The 17,472-nt window shown below is 34.9% G+C and overlaps 1 protein-coding gene across 1 annotated transcript; it reads right to left on the minus strand.

Annotated features, from left to right (window-relative positions):
- Positions 1-2,165: 2,165 nt before the first annotated feature.
- On the minus strand, positions 2,166-10,800 carry LOC138702720 (uncharacterized). Its single transcript, XM_069830056.1, has 3 exons — positions 10,652-10,800; positions 10,160-10,316; positions 2,166-7,810 (listed from the first exon to the last, which is right to left on the minus strand). The coding sequence occupies exons 1-3, from the start codon at positions 10,779-10,781 to the stop codon at positions 7,312-7,314; spliced, it is 786 nt and encodes a 261-aa protein (XP_069686157.1). The 5' UTR covers positions 10,782-10,800; the 3' UTR covers positions 2,166-7,311.
- Positions 10,801-17,472: the final 6,672 nt, after the last annotated feature.

A 17,472-nucleotide genomic window follows, 5' to 3' on the forward strand; every position in this document is an offset into this window, starting at 1 on the left:
ATATATTCATCAAATTCTTTGTTTTTAACCCTTTTGACCTGCAGTAAACATAAATCGAAGAAAACGAAATTGTGTGAATATAAAGTAAACGCTAATGATTTTCTTTTGCTTCTTGTTCGCTGAAACCCGGAACATTTATGCTTCCCGAGAATTATTTTTTGGACGCCGGGACGCAGATCTATATTCCGGTACGGTCCCGGAAAATCCAGCAGGTGTGGCAACTCTATATTAACATTAAAAATTTGTGTATTCTTATTGGGAGACATTACATAACAAAGGGTTAATATAAAAAATGCTGTTTGTCTTTGGTATAGAAATTTATTTCATACGAAACAAATTCATTATACAATTTTTATTTTTATTGTTGTAACTATTGCTAGTTCTTCAAAATGGTTTAGTCTTTTGTCTATAAATTAATTAAACATGTTCTCTTGTCGTTGATTTGCGGAAGAAATCGCATAAACAAAAATAAAAACGAACATCTTTGTACTATGTAATGGAAACAATACAATGCACTCACTTGTAATTCATAATTCTATCACATATTGGATGATTCTGCGTTAAGAGAAAAGCATTTGTTTCATGGACCTTGACTAGAACATTGTACAAGCTATGTGGTAGGTTGGCGTTTCTATGGCAACTGGTCATTAAATTTGATGGAATAGCCCCGTATGCTCAATGCTTTTTTCTTAATGTAGAATCCTCTAGATACAGAAAAGGTACAAAATTAGGAACGTAACATTCTTGTTACAAAATGCAATATAAAACAGCAAATTAAAAGTTGAAATATCACAGAAAGAATCATCGACTATCTCTGAAACAGAAAAGATGACACATTTAGACCTGCAGATCTTGGACGAGATGGTGCTGATATCGGAATTGGTTTTAGTAACATTATTATTATTATTATTATTATTATTGGTGATATCAGCAGTAGACTTTTAATGCGGAATGCATAATTGGATGCAGTTAAACGATTTTGCATGGGTTTTATTGTTTGTATATGCCTATATTCTTATTCTGATAATAGTAATGTGCGTTACAAGAGCGGTATGTTGAAGTTTTCATGTTCGAGGAAAAGTTTGAAAAAGCGAAACGTAGTTGAGCTTTTTTAATTTCCGAGAATTGAAAGAAAACATACCGCTCGTGTATCGTACATTATTTTGTGCGAAGATTATTTATTACATACCTGAAAGAGGAATTTCTAATTAGTTGCAATGAAATCTCCATCTTGGTTTCTGTTCAATGACGGCAAATTTGCAAAACAAAAATGTCTATCTTCAACATTGTTGCTTTAAAATGTTTTCTGTGTTTACTATACTCCAGCAGGCCGTGATATACGTCTGTCTTTTTTTCCCCCCAGTCTATAAATGCGAACTTAAAACAAACGGTAAGGTTATGTAATGAGTCTGGAATCTTGTTGATTTTTTCACGGCTTCCTTAATGTTACTTGCATCACGAATGCAGTAACTTTAGTGTAATTGGAGAGTTTACTTAATTTTGCAAATATTTAAAAACAATAATTAACAGTGCAATTTAGGTGAAATTGCAGTGGTAAGTTTCCAATTTATAATTATTACTATATTGAACGTCTCTAAAAATAATATGTTAAAAGCCTAAAGCAGTAAAATCAATATGTCACTTAAGCGGTAAGAAGAGGGAAATTGTTATGTGTGTTAGGTTGGGAATACTGAATGTGGTATTTTAGACTTTCCGCGGATTGGTTTTGTGAGGAAACCAAGCAAATACGCACGATCTCGCACAAAAATATTTTTCACGCGTTATTGCCTATTCATAGCATACAATTAAAACATAGTTACTGGAATTCGTTCTTTTTAAATTTAACTGTACGGTTTGGACTATATTGTATGAATTAGGACCTGAAGAAGCAGTGATGGCGAAAACGTTCTTATTCTTCTCCACTTCTATAATTAGTTTAAGTGTTTGACTAGATTTGTAGTAGAGTTTTATGTGAGATAAGTTGAAGGGTTGATAGCAAAAACCGAACAAGTCCAAAATATTAATTTTTCAGAACACGAAAAAAACAATCCCCCACGTTTCTCATAGCCTACAAAATAATAATCTGACATATTTTATACAGGTATCTAATATATCTACCAAATTTGGTAAAAAGTTTTATTGCTCTCTTTCATATGGTTTCTTGAAAAAAAAAATGGATATATCAACTTTTTGCAGAAAATTTTATATGTACACACATTAATAATTGAGAAGAAGTAGACTATATGAAACCATGTTTCATTCATTTTGTCAACTGTATCAACATACAAATAAATACTATTATGCTCGACCATGCCGAAATGTAGTAATTATACACCTGGTAGCAGCCCTTTAATGGACCTCATTAAAGTACACCTATTCATTAAAGTTCAGGTGTTCCACCAATCAGAAAGCACCATTGTAGCAATATGAAAGCGCAAGTATCGATTATTCTCGGATATGCAATCGAAAGACAACTAGCGAAACGTCACGGAAGCTGGAAATCCAATACTGTCGCAGAAGGTTATGTTCTGTTACTATAATAATTAGCGTTAATTGTAAATACTATTCAAATAAATCCAATTTGTCATCTCGTTTTTCAATGTCTAAATAAATTTCAAGGTTATATCAAGATTAATGTTTATTTTACTCTCGAGATTATATCAAGGTCAATGACATTTGTTTCTCGGAAAAAATCAATACTTTCGCGTCTGCGCACATTTCACAATTTACGAGATATTGCACAAGGTCACTTCCGCTCCCTAGTCAGATAAGAATAACATGAATACTTATGAATAATTTCAAGTTAGAAATATGGTCGAGCATAAAAGTCGTATGGAACTTGCCTATAATGGTAATTAAGACGCTCGTATGAAAATTATGAAACTCGCTTGCGCTCGTTTCATAAACATACTCGCGTCTTAATTAATACCATTATAGGCTCGTTGCATAATGTACTATTATAAGTGTTTTATTAAACTAAAAACTTAATGATGGAATGATTTCCTGAACAAGAAAAACAATATTGTTAAGTTTATATTTTTCTCTTTCTAAAGTTGTGTCCTTCAGTCTTTGAATTCTTGGCACATCGGGTATATCAAGTAAATACCGAAAAAATAACTATTCTAATAAGAACACAATAAACTACGCTCAATGAAAAAATATTATTATTATTATTATTATTATTAAAAATATGAACTGCCAAATCCACAAAACGTTAAACGAACGTTTCACATTAAAGTCAAAACTCAAACTAACGAAGGGTTGAATACCGCTCTTAAAATAAGTTTAAAATCGACAATGCACAATATTTAACATCTGTACTGTAGAACTGTCAAAAAAACCTTTTCAATATGCTTCACAACAAGTTAGATTTCATATTGTGTCAGCTTAATTTTATTAGGCGGCAGGTCATCTGTATAACAAAGATAGCATTGTTGTAATTTGAACGTGCCGCATCACCAAGCATAGTGGCTATACTGAAGGAGGGATAGTACTATGCCTTATGTCGATGTAGATTTTGTTACTCTGACAGCGAAAATTTAGAGAAGGAAAAAAGAATTATGGATAAAAAAATATTCAAATCTAAATATATGATTTAAAAAAAAAAGTTCAAGGGACGGGGGTTCAAACCCGGTAACCCTCCCCTTGCGTACGTCTCTGTTGGCGATGTTGCCACACTGCTGAAACTTCCAACTCAATTTTCTAATTAACCGTGCATTTAATCACAAAACGTAATATAGATTTTCTATTCATTTTAGTGCACCCCATCGTCCCTTTCAAGGCCCATTCACAATGAAAATTAAACATAACCGTAACATAAACACAGAAGTTTGCGCCCAGGCTACCAAATGGGATCATTCACAATGATTCACATAAGCATTGACATAAACATTGCCGTTAGACGTTAACATGAAAGTTTGCAAACTCCAAAATTTCATTCTTATGCTTACGTGATTTGCAAACAGAACACAATCATGGAGCGCTGAAGTATACGACAGAATATGAGGAAATGGCGTCGTTGTCATGTTTCCATGGTTACCAAGTATGTTTGCTGTTATGTTTATGTTCCCATCGTGAATGATGGTATGACTTCTTGATTTTGCTGTAACGTTAAGTTAACGATTAGGCCGGGATTACGATCGACGTTCGTTTGCGTTACGTTACGTTAATTGATCTGTACGTTGAATTTCTACCGAACGTTCAGAGGCTGTGTATTGAGCGTATTCCGAATCTCACCGGTGAGCAATCCGATGGCATCACGGTGTTCCGAATTCCACCGATGACGTCATTGATGCTCCACCGGTGTCGCACCGGTGCCATCAACTTGCAGAAGTGGTGGCAGGCTCCATCAGCCGTCATCAGTGAATCTGATTGGTTCTTGTATAGGGCGGGAATTAGCAGACGAATGACATCGTGCACTGTTGTGTCATGGCGGTGTGTTCTGCTTTAGTTCTGCTGTATTGTTTGTAATGAACACAACGTAAAAACAATATGTTAATGGCTTATGAGCGAACATGTCAACGGACCAGTTATTACTACCGGTTCAAGAAATAAATTGTTTATGCTCTCTTTTATTTGAACGAGATGGCAGTACGGAAATTTCGCAAAATTTTGCTAGCGTAGCACAGATAACCACTTACACAGTCGCCATGACAGCATCGATTCTTCCAGCAGTTTTGTTCCTTATTTTCGTTGCAACGTGACGTCATTGATGCCACCGGACCGGTGAGATTCGGAATACGCTGATTATGATCGACGTTCGTGACAACTATCATGCTCTGCCGGCCATAATGAGTACTGAAATGTACACGTCAATCAGTCAGCTGTTTATGATGAACATTGAATTTTATGGTAACTTTGAGACACATAAAATAGGCCTAGGCCTACCGGTATTACAAAATTATTTTACGATAGAATAATATAGAATGACGATAATAATAATAATAATAATAATAATAATAATAATAATAATAATAATAAAACCATATACTAGGGAAGACTATTGTACCTTGAAACACTTCATCTTTTTTTTTTTTTTTAATTTTGAGAAATGAAATATTTTAAATGAAAAATGCTTTAATTAATCATTGACGTTTCCTTTACAACTTCCTGTATGTATTTTCCTGTTTTACAGATCTATTAAGGAGGAAAAATAAAATAAAATAAAAAGATGTGTAATGTGTTCGAAGGTACAAACGGTTCATGTACCTTGGAATATACCCTTTTGTAAGTTGAGACACATGGAATATGGGTGGGAATATAGCTGTTAAAAACTGACAATCATATTTAAAATATATTTCCCATCATAAACTAGAGTAGGCTTCTCTGATTGAGATTTTATTTCTTGGTTTTGTGTTCGAAAACATATATCAATGAACGAAATGTTTACTTTTAGTACTAAAAAAGATTCTTTCGTCCACAGAACTCACACTTTGCAATAAATCAAATCGAAATTACGACCAGAGCTACTAAGCGACTTTCTCTACAATCTACTTCAGGTTGAGTTCTCTAGGTAGCAAAAAATAATAATAATAATAATAATAATAATAATAATAATAATAATAATAATAATAAATGTTCGAAGCTATACTATGCTGAAGGTACAAAAGTCTTCCCTACTAAATAGCTGGACTAGTGCGAATTACGAATATATTATTTGCCCTTTTATTTAGGGTTAAAATAAAATAACATATCTAAAATCTATAACTAATAATAAATCTGTAGCCGAAATTGTTCTGGTAATTTTCGATTTTCCAAAAATAATTGGTCCTAACATATATAATTAACCACCCTGAAACCGAAAATCGCTTTTTTGAAATTTTTGTTTGTATGTCTGTCTGTCTGTCTGTCTGTCTGTATGTTTGTTATCTTTTCACGCGATAATGACTGAACGAATTTCGATGAAAATTGGAATATAAATTAAGTTCTTGTAACTTAGATTTTAGGCTATATGGCATTCAAAATACATTATTTAAAAGGGGGGTTATAAGGGGGCCTGAATTAAATATATCGAAATATCTCGCTTATTATTGATTTTTATGAAAAATGTTACATAACACATATTTCTTTAAAAATCATTTCCGATAAGTTTTATTCTTTGAAAAATTTTAATAGGACTGATATTTAATGAGATAAATGAGTTTTAAAATTAAAATAACTGCCATCTAAGGCCGTGTAATGAATTAAAAAACAAATGACTTCGTCTATAAGGGGCTTTGGACAGCAACAATCGAAAGCTATGAAAGATAGCCTACAGATAACGTTTCTGCGTTTCTATGAAGTAATGTCGGAAGCTAAATTAACCGATTTGTATAATTAATTATTAATTCACCATTGGAAAGTGTAGTTTCTCTAGATGGACATAATGCTATAATGTTATCACAGTAACTTCTGAGTGAATCGAGGACAGGTAAGATTAAAATAGCTTCTTATGCACAGAAAACTTGATAGGCTATTCTGTACATTCGTTTCCTGTATTTCCTAAAACAATTTTTATGACCAAATGAGTGTCTCTGGATCAAAATGATCGCATTTTAATTTTTTAATTAAATTTAAATTAAGTAACATAATAAACGATTTATCCTTCTATCAAACACGAATGTTCCCTGGATCAAATGTCCTATTTTAATTATATAATTACTTTATATTTATTTCTAATGGGTGCAGCGGAGCGCACGGGTACGGCTAGTAATTTAAATAAATTATTAAAAAGATAAAAAAAGTAAGTTTACCCCAGCCTCGAACCAGGGCCCACCTACACCACGACCAGTCTCTTGACCATTACGCTATGGAGAGATACAAAATGCAATTGTTGAATTAAGTGTTATGAAGGTTTTCATGTTTGCTGCCTATAATGTTTAATTTTAAACAAAATGTGTTTTATGCCATATAGGGGAAATGTATTCATGTGACGTGACATATTCAATCAAAGATCGTTTCTCGTATTATGGAATTTTTAATTAATATGATTTTATTTAATATTTCAGTAGCAATATGGCGCATCTACAACGAAAGAAGACGTGAAAACATATGATTCGTGGTTGGTTGACGTTCAACTTACGTTTCTTTGCGTTTGTGAAAGCTTGACCTTGGCAATGTTGAAACAACACCGTCATGCGTTCGTTCATTCTAACGTTGATCGTAATGAAATACACGGAGCTTGTATTTGTCGTACTTCAACGTATTTCACCGCAACGTAACGCAAACGAACGTCGATCGTAATCCCGGCCTTACGTTATGTTTAATTTTCATACTGAATGAGCCTTCAATCTGCAGGATTATTTCACTTACACCCTGTATATGAGAGATGGCTTACAGTCGCTCTTTGGAAGACTTGGACTCTTCTTGCCTGATCTCCGCCTCGGACACCATCCTGCAGAGCTCCATTCGTATCTTGGCCTGGTCCACGATAGGCAGGTTCTTGACCGTCTTCGCCATGCTCAGGTAGAACATCTCCGTAGCGTCGTGCAGACATCGGTCCAGCTGCTGGATCGCTTCGGTGCCGGCGTCCTTCAGCGTCTGTTGAGGTTGCTCGGCGTGTTCCCGGTTGTTGGCTGTTGTTCTGGCAGGGAAGATCTTATTTTTAGGCGTTCTAGCGTTCATCGACGAGTCGTGGTCTTGCAGAAGAGCTGGCGAGGAGGTGTGGTCTTCAGGGTCGTCTTCCACCTCGGACTCTATACTTCCTGTCGATTCTGCGACCCATGGTTCAACGATACCGGGTGGAGGGCCGTTCATGTCGATGAGAGGGAACTCCAAGCACTCGTTCTTTATGTATACGCTTTGGTTGAGTGACGTCAGAGAGTTTGGGTCTCTAGAAATATAATAATAATAATAATAATAATAATAATAATAATAATAATAATAATAGTGAAAATGATAATAGTAATAATAGTGATAATGACAATAACAATAGTGATAATGATAATAATAATAGTGATAATGATGGTGATGATAATAAAGATAATAGTGATAATGATAATAATAATAGTCGTGGTGATGATGATGATGATAATAATAGTCGTGATGATGATAATAATAATAGTGATAATGATAATAACAATAGTGATAATAATAATAGTGATAATGATGGCGATGATAATAAAGGTAATAGTGATAATGATCATAATAATAGTCGTGATGATAATAATAATAGTGATAATGATAATAATAGCCGTAATGATGATGATAATAATAATAGTCGTGATGATAATAATAATAGTGATAATGGTAATAATAGTCGTGATGATGATAATGATAATAGTGATAATGATAATAATAGTCGTAATGTTGATGATGATAATGATAGTCGTGATGATAATAATAATAGTCGTGATGATAATAGTGATAATGATAATAATAGTCGTGATGATGATAATGATAATAGTGATAATGATAATAATAGTCGTAATGTTGATGATGATAATAATAGTCGTGATGATGATAATAATAGTGATAGTGATAATAATAGTCGTAATGATAATAATAATAGTCGTGATGATAATAATAATAGTGATGATGACAATAATAATAGTCGTGATAATGATAATAGTGATAATGATAACAATAGTCATGATGATAATCATAATATTAATAGTCGTGATGATAATAATAATAGTGATAAAGATAATAATAGTCGTGATGATAATAATAGTGATAATGATAATAATATTCGTGATGAAAATGATGATAATAATAATAGTCGTGATGATGATAATAATAGTCATGATGATGATGGTAATAGTAATAGTGATAATAATAGTAATAATAGCCGTGATGATAATAGTGATAATGATAATAATAATAGTCGTGATGATGATAATAGTGATAACGATAATAATAGTCGTGATGATAATAATAATAATAATAATAGTGATAACGATAATAATAGTCGTGATGATAATAATAATAATAATAATAATAATAATAATAGTGATAATGATAATACATGATAATAGTCGTGATGACAATAATGATAATAGTCGTGATGATAATAATAGCGATAACGATAATAATAGTCGTGATGATGATAATAATAGTGATAACGATAATAATAGTCGTGATGATGATAATAATAATAGTGATAATGATAAATGATAATAGTCGTGATGACAATAATGATAATAGTCGTGATGATAATAATAGCGATAACGATAATAATAGTCGTGATGATGATAATAATAGTGATAATGATAAATGATAATAGTCGTGATGACAATAATGATAATAGTCGTGATGATAATACTGATAGTGAATGATAATAATAGTAATAATAATAATACTAATAATAACAGTGATGATAATAATAGCTGAGCACTTGTATCTTAATGATAAAAGGCTGTTATGATAAAATACAGAGTGAATCAAACCTAAGTTTCCAGCATTCTTACCGAGCCAAGAGTTTGGTTTTTGGCCGGCGGCACAGTGGGCAATTTGACAACAGAGCATCGTCGACTCTCCTACGAATACACATACGAACTCAGGTTTTTTTTTTACTAGGTTATTTAGGAACGCTGTATTCAACTACTAGGTTATTTAGCGTCGATGGAATAGGTGATAGTGAGATGGTATTAGGCGAGATGAGACCGAAGATTATCTGACATTCGCCTTACGGTTGGGGAAAACCTCGGAAAAACTCAACCAGGTAATCCGCCAAAGCAGGAATCGAACCCACACCCGACTGAAGCTCCGAATCAGTAGGCAAGCGCGCTACAACCTGAGCTACGCCGGTGGTTCGAACTCAGGTCTGAATGGCAGGATTGCGTCCCTTAGTCACTGCAAGGGTTGCCAGATTTCCAAATGACGGGAAATAACGATACATGTTAATCTTTTTTTATTTAATTTTCAAGAAAACCGTCCATATTATTGAAAAACTGCAAAGGGTTTATTAATTTAGACGTACTTATCAGTTTCCCTAATAATAAGAATAAAAATCAGAATCTTACGGATGAGTAAAACAGCGTTAACATTTAAGGTATTTTTTTTTCTGAGGGAAGTATTCATTTGGGATCAGAATTTTTTGTTGTATGCTATCCAAGCAATAAGCCGTTCAAATCTGCATACCTATATTGGGCAGGCTATTTTCACATCTTTTAGCAATCTGATTAGTTTTGATTAGCAACGTTTAAACGGTTGCAGAACTTAACACCTATGCCATACTCACTCTCTGAACTCCATGTGTGGGATCAAGAAAGACATCTGGTCTTCGTACTTCCACTTCGTAATTTTCTTCGTAGAATGTCCTGTCTTCGTAGCTCGTCTTTTCCTTGCATTCGCAAAGCAATTCCGTAGTTTTCCCCACATGATTCTGCATTCACCTCCTGGAATAAATATGCACTCAATTAGAAAATGTTTCAAACCTGCACTATCACAACATTTTTCCATTCTTCATGTAGCAAGAAAGTAGTAAATATGATATAGCTGTAGTGCCACTAATACACCCTGGTTAATTAATTTCCAAGCAATTCCGTGTTAATTGGCCTCAATTCTACAAATAAAAGATATATACTGTAGATCATGGAGTCATCTGTTTTCTCGTCGGTCCGCCACTACTCTTAATAAGTCAGAACAAACGGCGATTCCCCAATCTTTAAGCGCGTTTGTCCTTTTTAGCCATTCTCCAGGCTCATTCTTTCCAGTGATAGCGACCGCTTACCAGGTAACCGCATGTCGTGGCCGATCTGCTCCCAGGCCTCGGTCCTCTTGTTCTGGTCCTTGTACAGGCTGTACGTGGTGTCGTACAGCACGGGGTGCTCGTACACCTTGGCGATCAGCAGCTCCTCCATCACGTCAATACATGACAGACCCACGCCACGCTATGCCACGCAATGGCGGGCCGTCGCGTGGCGTGGCCTAGCGGACGAGGCGCGAGTTAACCACGCATCGAGCGGTTTCACGGGTCGGTATGAGGACGTCCGGGAATGTTGGTTCACGATTGCAGCAGAAAACAAACATCACCACGAATTGTATATTATAACAGAATACATACCAACACAAAAATTCATATCCTTTCATTTTCCTCTTCTTATACAGCTTACTGTTTTCCTCTAAAATGTCTATTAGGTCCCTCTTTTTACACGTTTTTATCTTTATTTTAATATCTCATTCGCCCTCACATTTTCATCATCTTTCTTACTTCTTGTTCGTCTTTCTTGTTTCGTCTTCCTGTCATCTTGTTCATTTTCTTGTCTTGTCACCTTGTTCTTCTTCTTGTCTTGTCATCTTGTTCGTCCTCTTGTATTGTCTTGCTGTCATCCTTTTCGTCTTCTTGTCTTACTGTTATCTTGTTCTTCTTCTTATCTTGTTGTCATCTTGTTCGTCCTATTGTCTTGTCTTGCTGTCATCTTGTCCGTCTTCTTGTCTTGTCTTGCTGTCATTTTATTCGCCTTCTTGTCTTGCTGTCATTTTATTCGTCCTCTTATCTTGTCTTGTCTTGCTGTCATCTTGTCCGTCTTCTTGTCTTGCCTTGCTGTCATCTTGTCCGTCTTCTTGTCTTGTCTTGCTGTCATCTTGTCCGTATTCTTGTCTTGTCTTGCTGTCATCTTGTCCGTCTTCTTGTCTTGTCTTGCTCTCATCTTGTCCGTATTCTTGTCTTGTCTTGCTGTCACCTTGTCCGTATTCTTGTCTTGTCTTGCTGTCATCTTGTCCGTCTTCTTGTCTTGCTGCCATCTTGTCCGTCTTCTTGTCTTGTCTTGTCTTGCTGTCATCTTGTCCGTCTTCTTGTCTTGTCTTGCTGTCATCTTGTTCGCCCTCTTCTCTTGTCTTGCTGTCATCTCGTTCGCCTTCTTGTCTTGTCTTGCTGTCATCTTGTTCACCCTCTTGTCTTGTCTTGCTGTCATCTTGTCCGCCTTCTTGTCTAGCTGTCATCTTGTTCGCCTTCTTGTCTTGCTGTCATCTTGTTCGCATTCTTGTCTTGCTGTCATCTCGTTCGCCCTCTTGTCTTGCTGTCATCTTGTTCGCCCTCTTGTCTTGACTTGCTGTAATCTTGTTCGCCTTCTTGTCTTGCTGTTATCTTGTTCGTCCTCTTGTCTTGTCTTGCTGTCATCTTGTGCGCCTTCTTGTCTTGCTGTCATCTTGTTCGCCTTCTTGTCTTGCTGTCATCTTGTTTGCCTTCTTGTCTTGCTGTCATCTTGTTCGCCTTCTTGTCTTGCTGTCATCTTGTTCACCTTCTTGTCTTGTCTTGCTGTCATCTTGTTCGCCTTCTTGTCTTGCTGTCATCTTGTTCGCCCTCTTGTCTTGCTGTAATCTTGTTCGCCTTCTTGTCTTGCTGTTATCTTGTTCGTCCTCTTGTCTTGTCTTGCTGTCATCTTGTGCGCCTTCTTGTCTTGCTGTCATCTTGTCCGCCTTCTTGTCTTGCTGTCATCTTGTCCGCCTTCTTGTCTTGCTGTCATCATGTCCGCCTTCTTGTCTTGCTGTTATCTTGTTCGTCCTCTTGTCTTGTCTTGCTGTCACCTTGTGCGCCTTCTTGTCTTGCTGTCATCTTGTCCGCCTTCTTGTCTTGCTGTCATCTTGTCCGCCTTCTTGTCTTGCTGTCATCATGTCCGCCTTCTTGTCTTGCTGTCATCTTGTTCGCCCTCTTGTTTTGTCTTGCTGTCATCTTGTCCGCCTTCTTGTCTTGCTGTCATCTTGTTCGCCTTCTTGTCTTGCTGTCATCTTGTTCGCCTTCTTGTCTTGCTGTCATCTTGTTCGCCCTCATGTCTTGTCTTGCTGTCATCTTGTTCGCCCTCTTTTCTTGTCTTGCTGTAATCTTGTTCGTCTTCTTGTCTTGCTCTCATCTTGTTCGCCCTCTTTTCTTGTCTTGCTGTAATCTTGTTCGTCTTCTTGTCTTGCTGTCATCTTGTTCGCCCTCTTGTCTTGTCTTGCTATATGAAATATAATTGTAGTACTAGTCTGTCTGTGTACAGCGATTTCTACTAAACTATTGGACGGATTTTGTTCATATTCAGTATCTACGAGTCAATTTATCAGGGAATGATGTACATGAAATATAATAATTTTAGTACTAGTCTGTCTGTGTACAGCGATTTCTACTAAACTATTGGATGGATTTTGTTCATGTTCAGTATCTACGAGCCAATTTATCAGGGAATGATGTACATGAAATATAATAATTTTAGTACTAGTCTGTCTGTGTACAGCGATTTCTACTAAACTATTGGACGGGTTTTGTTCATATTCAGTATCTACGAGTCAATTTATCAGGGAATGATGTACATGAAATATAATAATTTTAGTACTAGTCTGTCTGTGTACAGCGATTTCTACTAAACTATTGTAATAATAATATATTCATACCAGTTTTGTATGCCGATTTCTCTAAATGCGAAAGTAATACATGAAATAATCACAATATAATACTTATATAGCTTTTTATGTAAAGTAACACTGAATTAAATGCGTATATCTAAGTCCTTGTACGCAAATATGAACCCAGAAACCGATTTTCGTATTATGCGGCAAATTATTTAATGTAATCAGACTATTGCCGTTTTACTATAAATAGCAGGATGGCCTTGAGTATTGTTGCGTGTAGGCAGCTTTCAACTGTTCCCGCTCTTCGCGTCTCTTGGTTACTTTTTAGTGCGTGAGACCGCAGAATCAACAGGTGATGCAACAGACGGGTTCTGCGACCTTCAGCTGTTTACGTTTCCCAGCGTGAACCCCTCGAACCTATATGGTAATGCAGCGAAGCAAATAGTTGCTACGGAAACCAAGGCCCTCTTGTTATACAATGATCGATAAAATTGTCTTATCTTTGGCTGGCGAGGTTGTGGATAAAAATCTGAACGTCATAGAGATAAAGATCATCCGATGTCAAATAATCGTTTGTATTCTAAGCTTTGGACGGACTTGGCGAAACAGCTGTTTTGCAGGAAATTTCAAAACTCTATTGAAAATACCAGATGATGTAATTATTAGTATTTTTGTCTTGCGAATATAAATTACATTATCTTAAAGTAGAAGTTATCAATATGCATATCTTTGAATTTTAACTTCTAACAAGATACAAAGAAATTCCAATGATTGCGTGAAATGAATTTAGGTACAATATATACTTTTTTCAAGGGGGAATGGAATTGGATTTTGGCCAAATTTTGTTATTTATTTTTCAAACTTTTTATTTGATTTTCCCTCTTTAAAAATGGTATAAGCCTATCACATATACTAGAGGCCGCATTTTAATGTGATATGAAAATGAGAAATCCATACTAATAATAAATCTGTAGCATTATTTTTCTGGTAATTTTCGCTTTTCCAAAAATAATTGGTCCTAACATATATAATTAACCGCCCTGAAACCGAAAATCGCTTTTTTGAAATTTTTATTTGTATGTCTGTCTGTCTGTCTGTCTGGATGTTTGTTACCTTTTCACGTGATAATAGCTGAACCGATTTATATGAAAATTTGAAATATAAATTAAGTTCGTTGTAACTTAGAATTCAGGCTATATGGCATTCAAAATATTTTATTTAAAAGGGGGGTTATAAGGGGGCTTGAATTAAATAAATCGAAATATCTACCTCATTATTAATTTTCATGAAAAATATTACATAACAAAAGTTTCTTTAAAAATAATTTCCGATAAGTTTTATTCCATGCAAAATGTTGATAGGACTGATATTTAATGAGATAAAAGAGTTTCAAAATTACAATAACAACGCCATCTAAGGCGGTGTAATGAAATAAAAAACAAATGACTTCGTCTATAAGGGGCCTTGGACAATAACAATCGAAAGCTATGAAACATAGCCTACAGAGAATGTTTCTGTGTTTGTATGAAGTAATATCGGAAGCTAAATTAACCGATTTGTATAATTAATTATTAATTCACCATTGGAAAGTGTAGTTTCTCTAAATGGACATAATGCTATAATGTTATTACAGTAACTTCTGAGTGAATCGAGGACAGGTAAGATTAAAATAGCTTTTTATGTACAGAAAACTTGATAGGCATTCGTTTCCTGTATTTTCTAAAATACTTTTTTTGACTGGATCAAAATGATCGCATTTCAATATTTTAAATACAATTTAAATTAAGTAACATATTAAACGATTTATCCTTCTATCAAACACGAATGTTCCCTGGATCAAACGTCCTATTTTAATTATGTAATTACTTTATATTTATTCCTAATGGGTGCAGCGGAGCGCACGGGTACGGCTAGTATGTACATAAATATGTAACTAAAAATGGCAAAATATGTAAATATGTAATAAATAAAAAATATGTAACTTAAAATAGTAGCTTTATTGCATTTTTGTACACATAAGAAAACAGAACTGAAAAAATAACAGGTGCACATGTGATTCATGGTCATAGGTAGAAAAGTAAAGAAGTTAGACTTGCAAATTCTAAGTGAGGCAGTAGAGCAAGTGGACAGCTTCAAATACTTGGGGTGTACTGTAAGCAGTAACATGAGCTGCTGCCAGGAAGTCAAAAGGAGGATAGCAATGGCAAAGGAAGCTTTTAATAGAAAAAGGAGCATCTTCTGCGAACTTCTGGAAAAAGAACTAAGGAAGAGACTAGTGAAGTTCTTTGTGTGGAGTATATAGCATTGTACGTGGGCAGAAACATGAACATTACGATGTGAAGTGAAGAGAAGCTAATAGAAGCATTTGAAATGTGGATATGGAGAAGAATGGAGCGTGTGAAGTGGACGGACAGAATAAGAAATGAAGCTGTGTTGGAAAGAGTGGGTGAAGAAAGAATGATGCTGAAACTGATCAGGAAGAGAAAAAGGAATTGGCTGGGTCACTGGCTAAGAAGAAAGCGCCTACTGAAGGATGCACTGGAAGGAATGGTGAACGGGAGAAGAGTTCGGGGCAGAAGAAGATATCAGATGATAGACGACATTAAGATATGTGGATCTATGCGGGGACTAAGAGGAAGGCAGAAAATAGGAAAGATTGGAGAAAGCTGGGTTTGCAGTGAAAGACCTCACCTTGGGCAGAACACTGTGAATGAATGTGATTCAACCTCACTTAATTATTGTTTGTAGGTGCAATTAATAATTAAATATTTTTTTTCATATTTTCAGCGCGTTATCGATTGCCTTCTGTCTATTAGAATGTTCTTACAAATGGAAAACGACCTCTCAACTTCACACGAAGTAACTACAGGGCACCCGCAGCTTTTAATATATATGATACAGCTTGAGTGAAGCACCAGAACCTTTTCTTCGTTAATCCCTAACTCCTTAAGTCCGTTGTTGACGAATCGAGAAACTGTACCATGATTTGTCTGTTCCGGTGGTTTGTAGTGAACTTTTTTTTCTTGTTTTGATGTGAGGAAAATGCCCCCAAGGTTTGTCAAAGCATAACTGAAACACCCTGTATATGCACTATAAAATCTTGACCTTTGGTTACAAATAACTTGAAGTGCATTTATATAATGGTGGGATATGATCTGCAATTAAAGAATAAAATATGCTGATATGCAAAAATCTGCCTTCTAACAATAAGATATCACTCATGAGGCAAATAAGCTGTAATGGGGAAGTGTGGCCAATTTCTTTCCGCCTGACTATAGTAACATATTACACTAATCTGGAGTAATTGTAGAAGTTCTCAATTTTAATTCTATTTTTTTTTTAATTTACGGATTTTGGGCGGAAAATTTTGCATTTTCTTTTTTTCTAGTTAATTCTTTGACTTTTTTTTTCTCGTTAAAGTGGTATACAATGCACGATTATACTAAAATTATATCCATGTTAGTTTTTAGTTTTTTTCCGAGGGGGGAAGAGTAGCATAATATGTGTATACAGGGTGATTCACTAGGATTTACCGTCCCTTGCGGAGCTTATTTCCGAAGACATTCTGAGCAAAACATATCATATAAACATTTGTCCTAATCTCAATATTTACAGAGTTACACTATTTGAAGTTGTTTGTAAAATACCATTATTCTTTAGTTTTAAGGATAAAAGAATATTACAGACAAAGAATGAACTATTCAGGAGTATCATTTCTTTAATGAGCTAATATTCTGAAGCTAAAAATGTGTTGTGAATTCCATAGTTGCTTCGTACAGAATTTTTTTTTTCGACTTTTAACTACAAAATTACATTCATTTATCACAACAATTGTTACAAATCACGCCACTCTTCTAAATTCTTCAAGACTGTACATTAGAATGCATAATTAAACTATAAAGAGTCAAGTTCTTAAAGTCGTATGATTTGTAACAATTTTTGCGATAAGTGCGTAAGAATAATGTAATTTTTAGTTAAAAATTGAAAAACAAAATCTGTAGAAAGCAATTAACACATATTTAGCTTCAGAACACTAGCTAATTAAAGAAATGATACTTCTGAATAGTTCATTCTCTATTTTTAATATTTTTTTTACCCTTAAAACTTAAGAAAAAAAGGTATTTACTAACAACTTCAAATTAGTGCAATTCTGAAAATATTGAGATTAGAATAAATGTTTATATGACTTTTTTTGCTGAGAATATCTTCGGAAATAAACTCCGT

The sequence above is a fragment of the Periplaneta americana genome, chromosome 1 (assembly GCF_040183065.1).
Source record: "Periplaneta americana isolate PAMFEO1 chromosome 1, P.americana_PAMFEO1_priV1, whole genome shotgun sequence".
Classification (NCBI taxonomy): Eukaryota; Metazoa; Arthropoda; class Insecta; order Blattodea; family Blattidae; genus Periplaneta; species Periplaneta americana.

Bases quoted from the DNA above. Each gene is read 5' to 3' on its own strand.
- LOC138702720 (XM_069830056.1), bottom strand. From the start codon at position 10,781: ATGGAGGAGCTGCTGATCGCCAAGGTGTACGAGCACCCCGTGCTGTAC. The intron at 10,317-10,651 runs GTAAGCGGTCGC...TATTTATTCCAG, and splicing joins CCACGACATGCGGTTACCTG to GAGGTGAATGCAGAATCATG. The intron at 7,811-10,159 runs GTGAGTATGGCA...TTATATTTCTAG, and splicing joins CCACACATGGAGTTCAGAGA to AGACCCAAACTCTCTGACGT.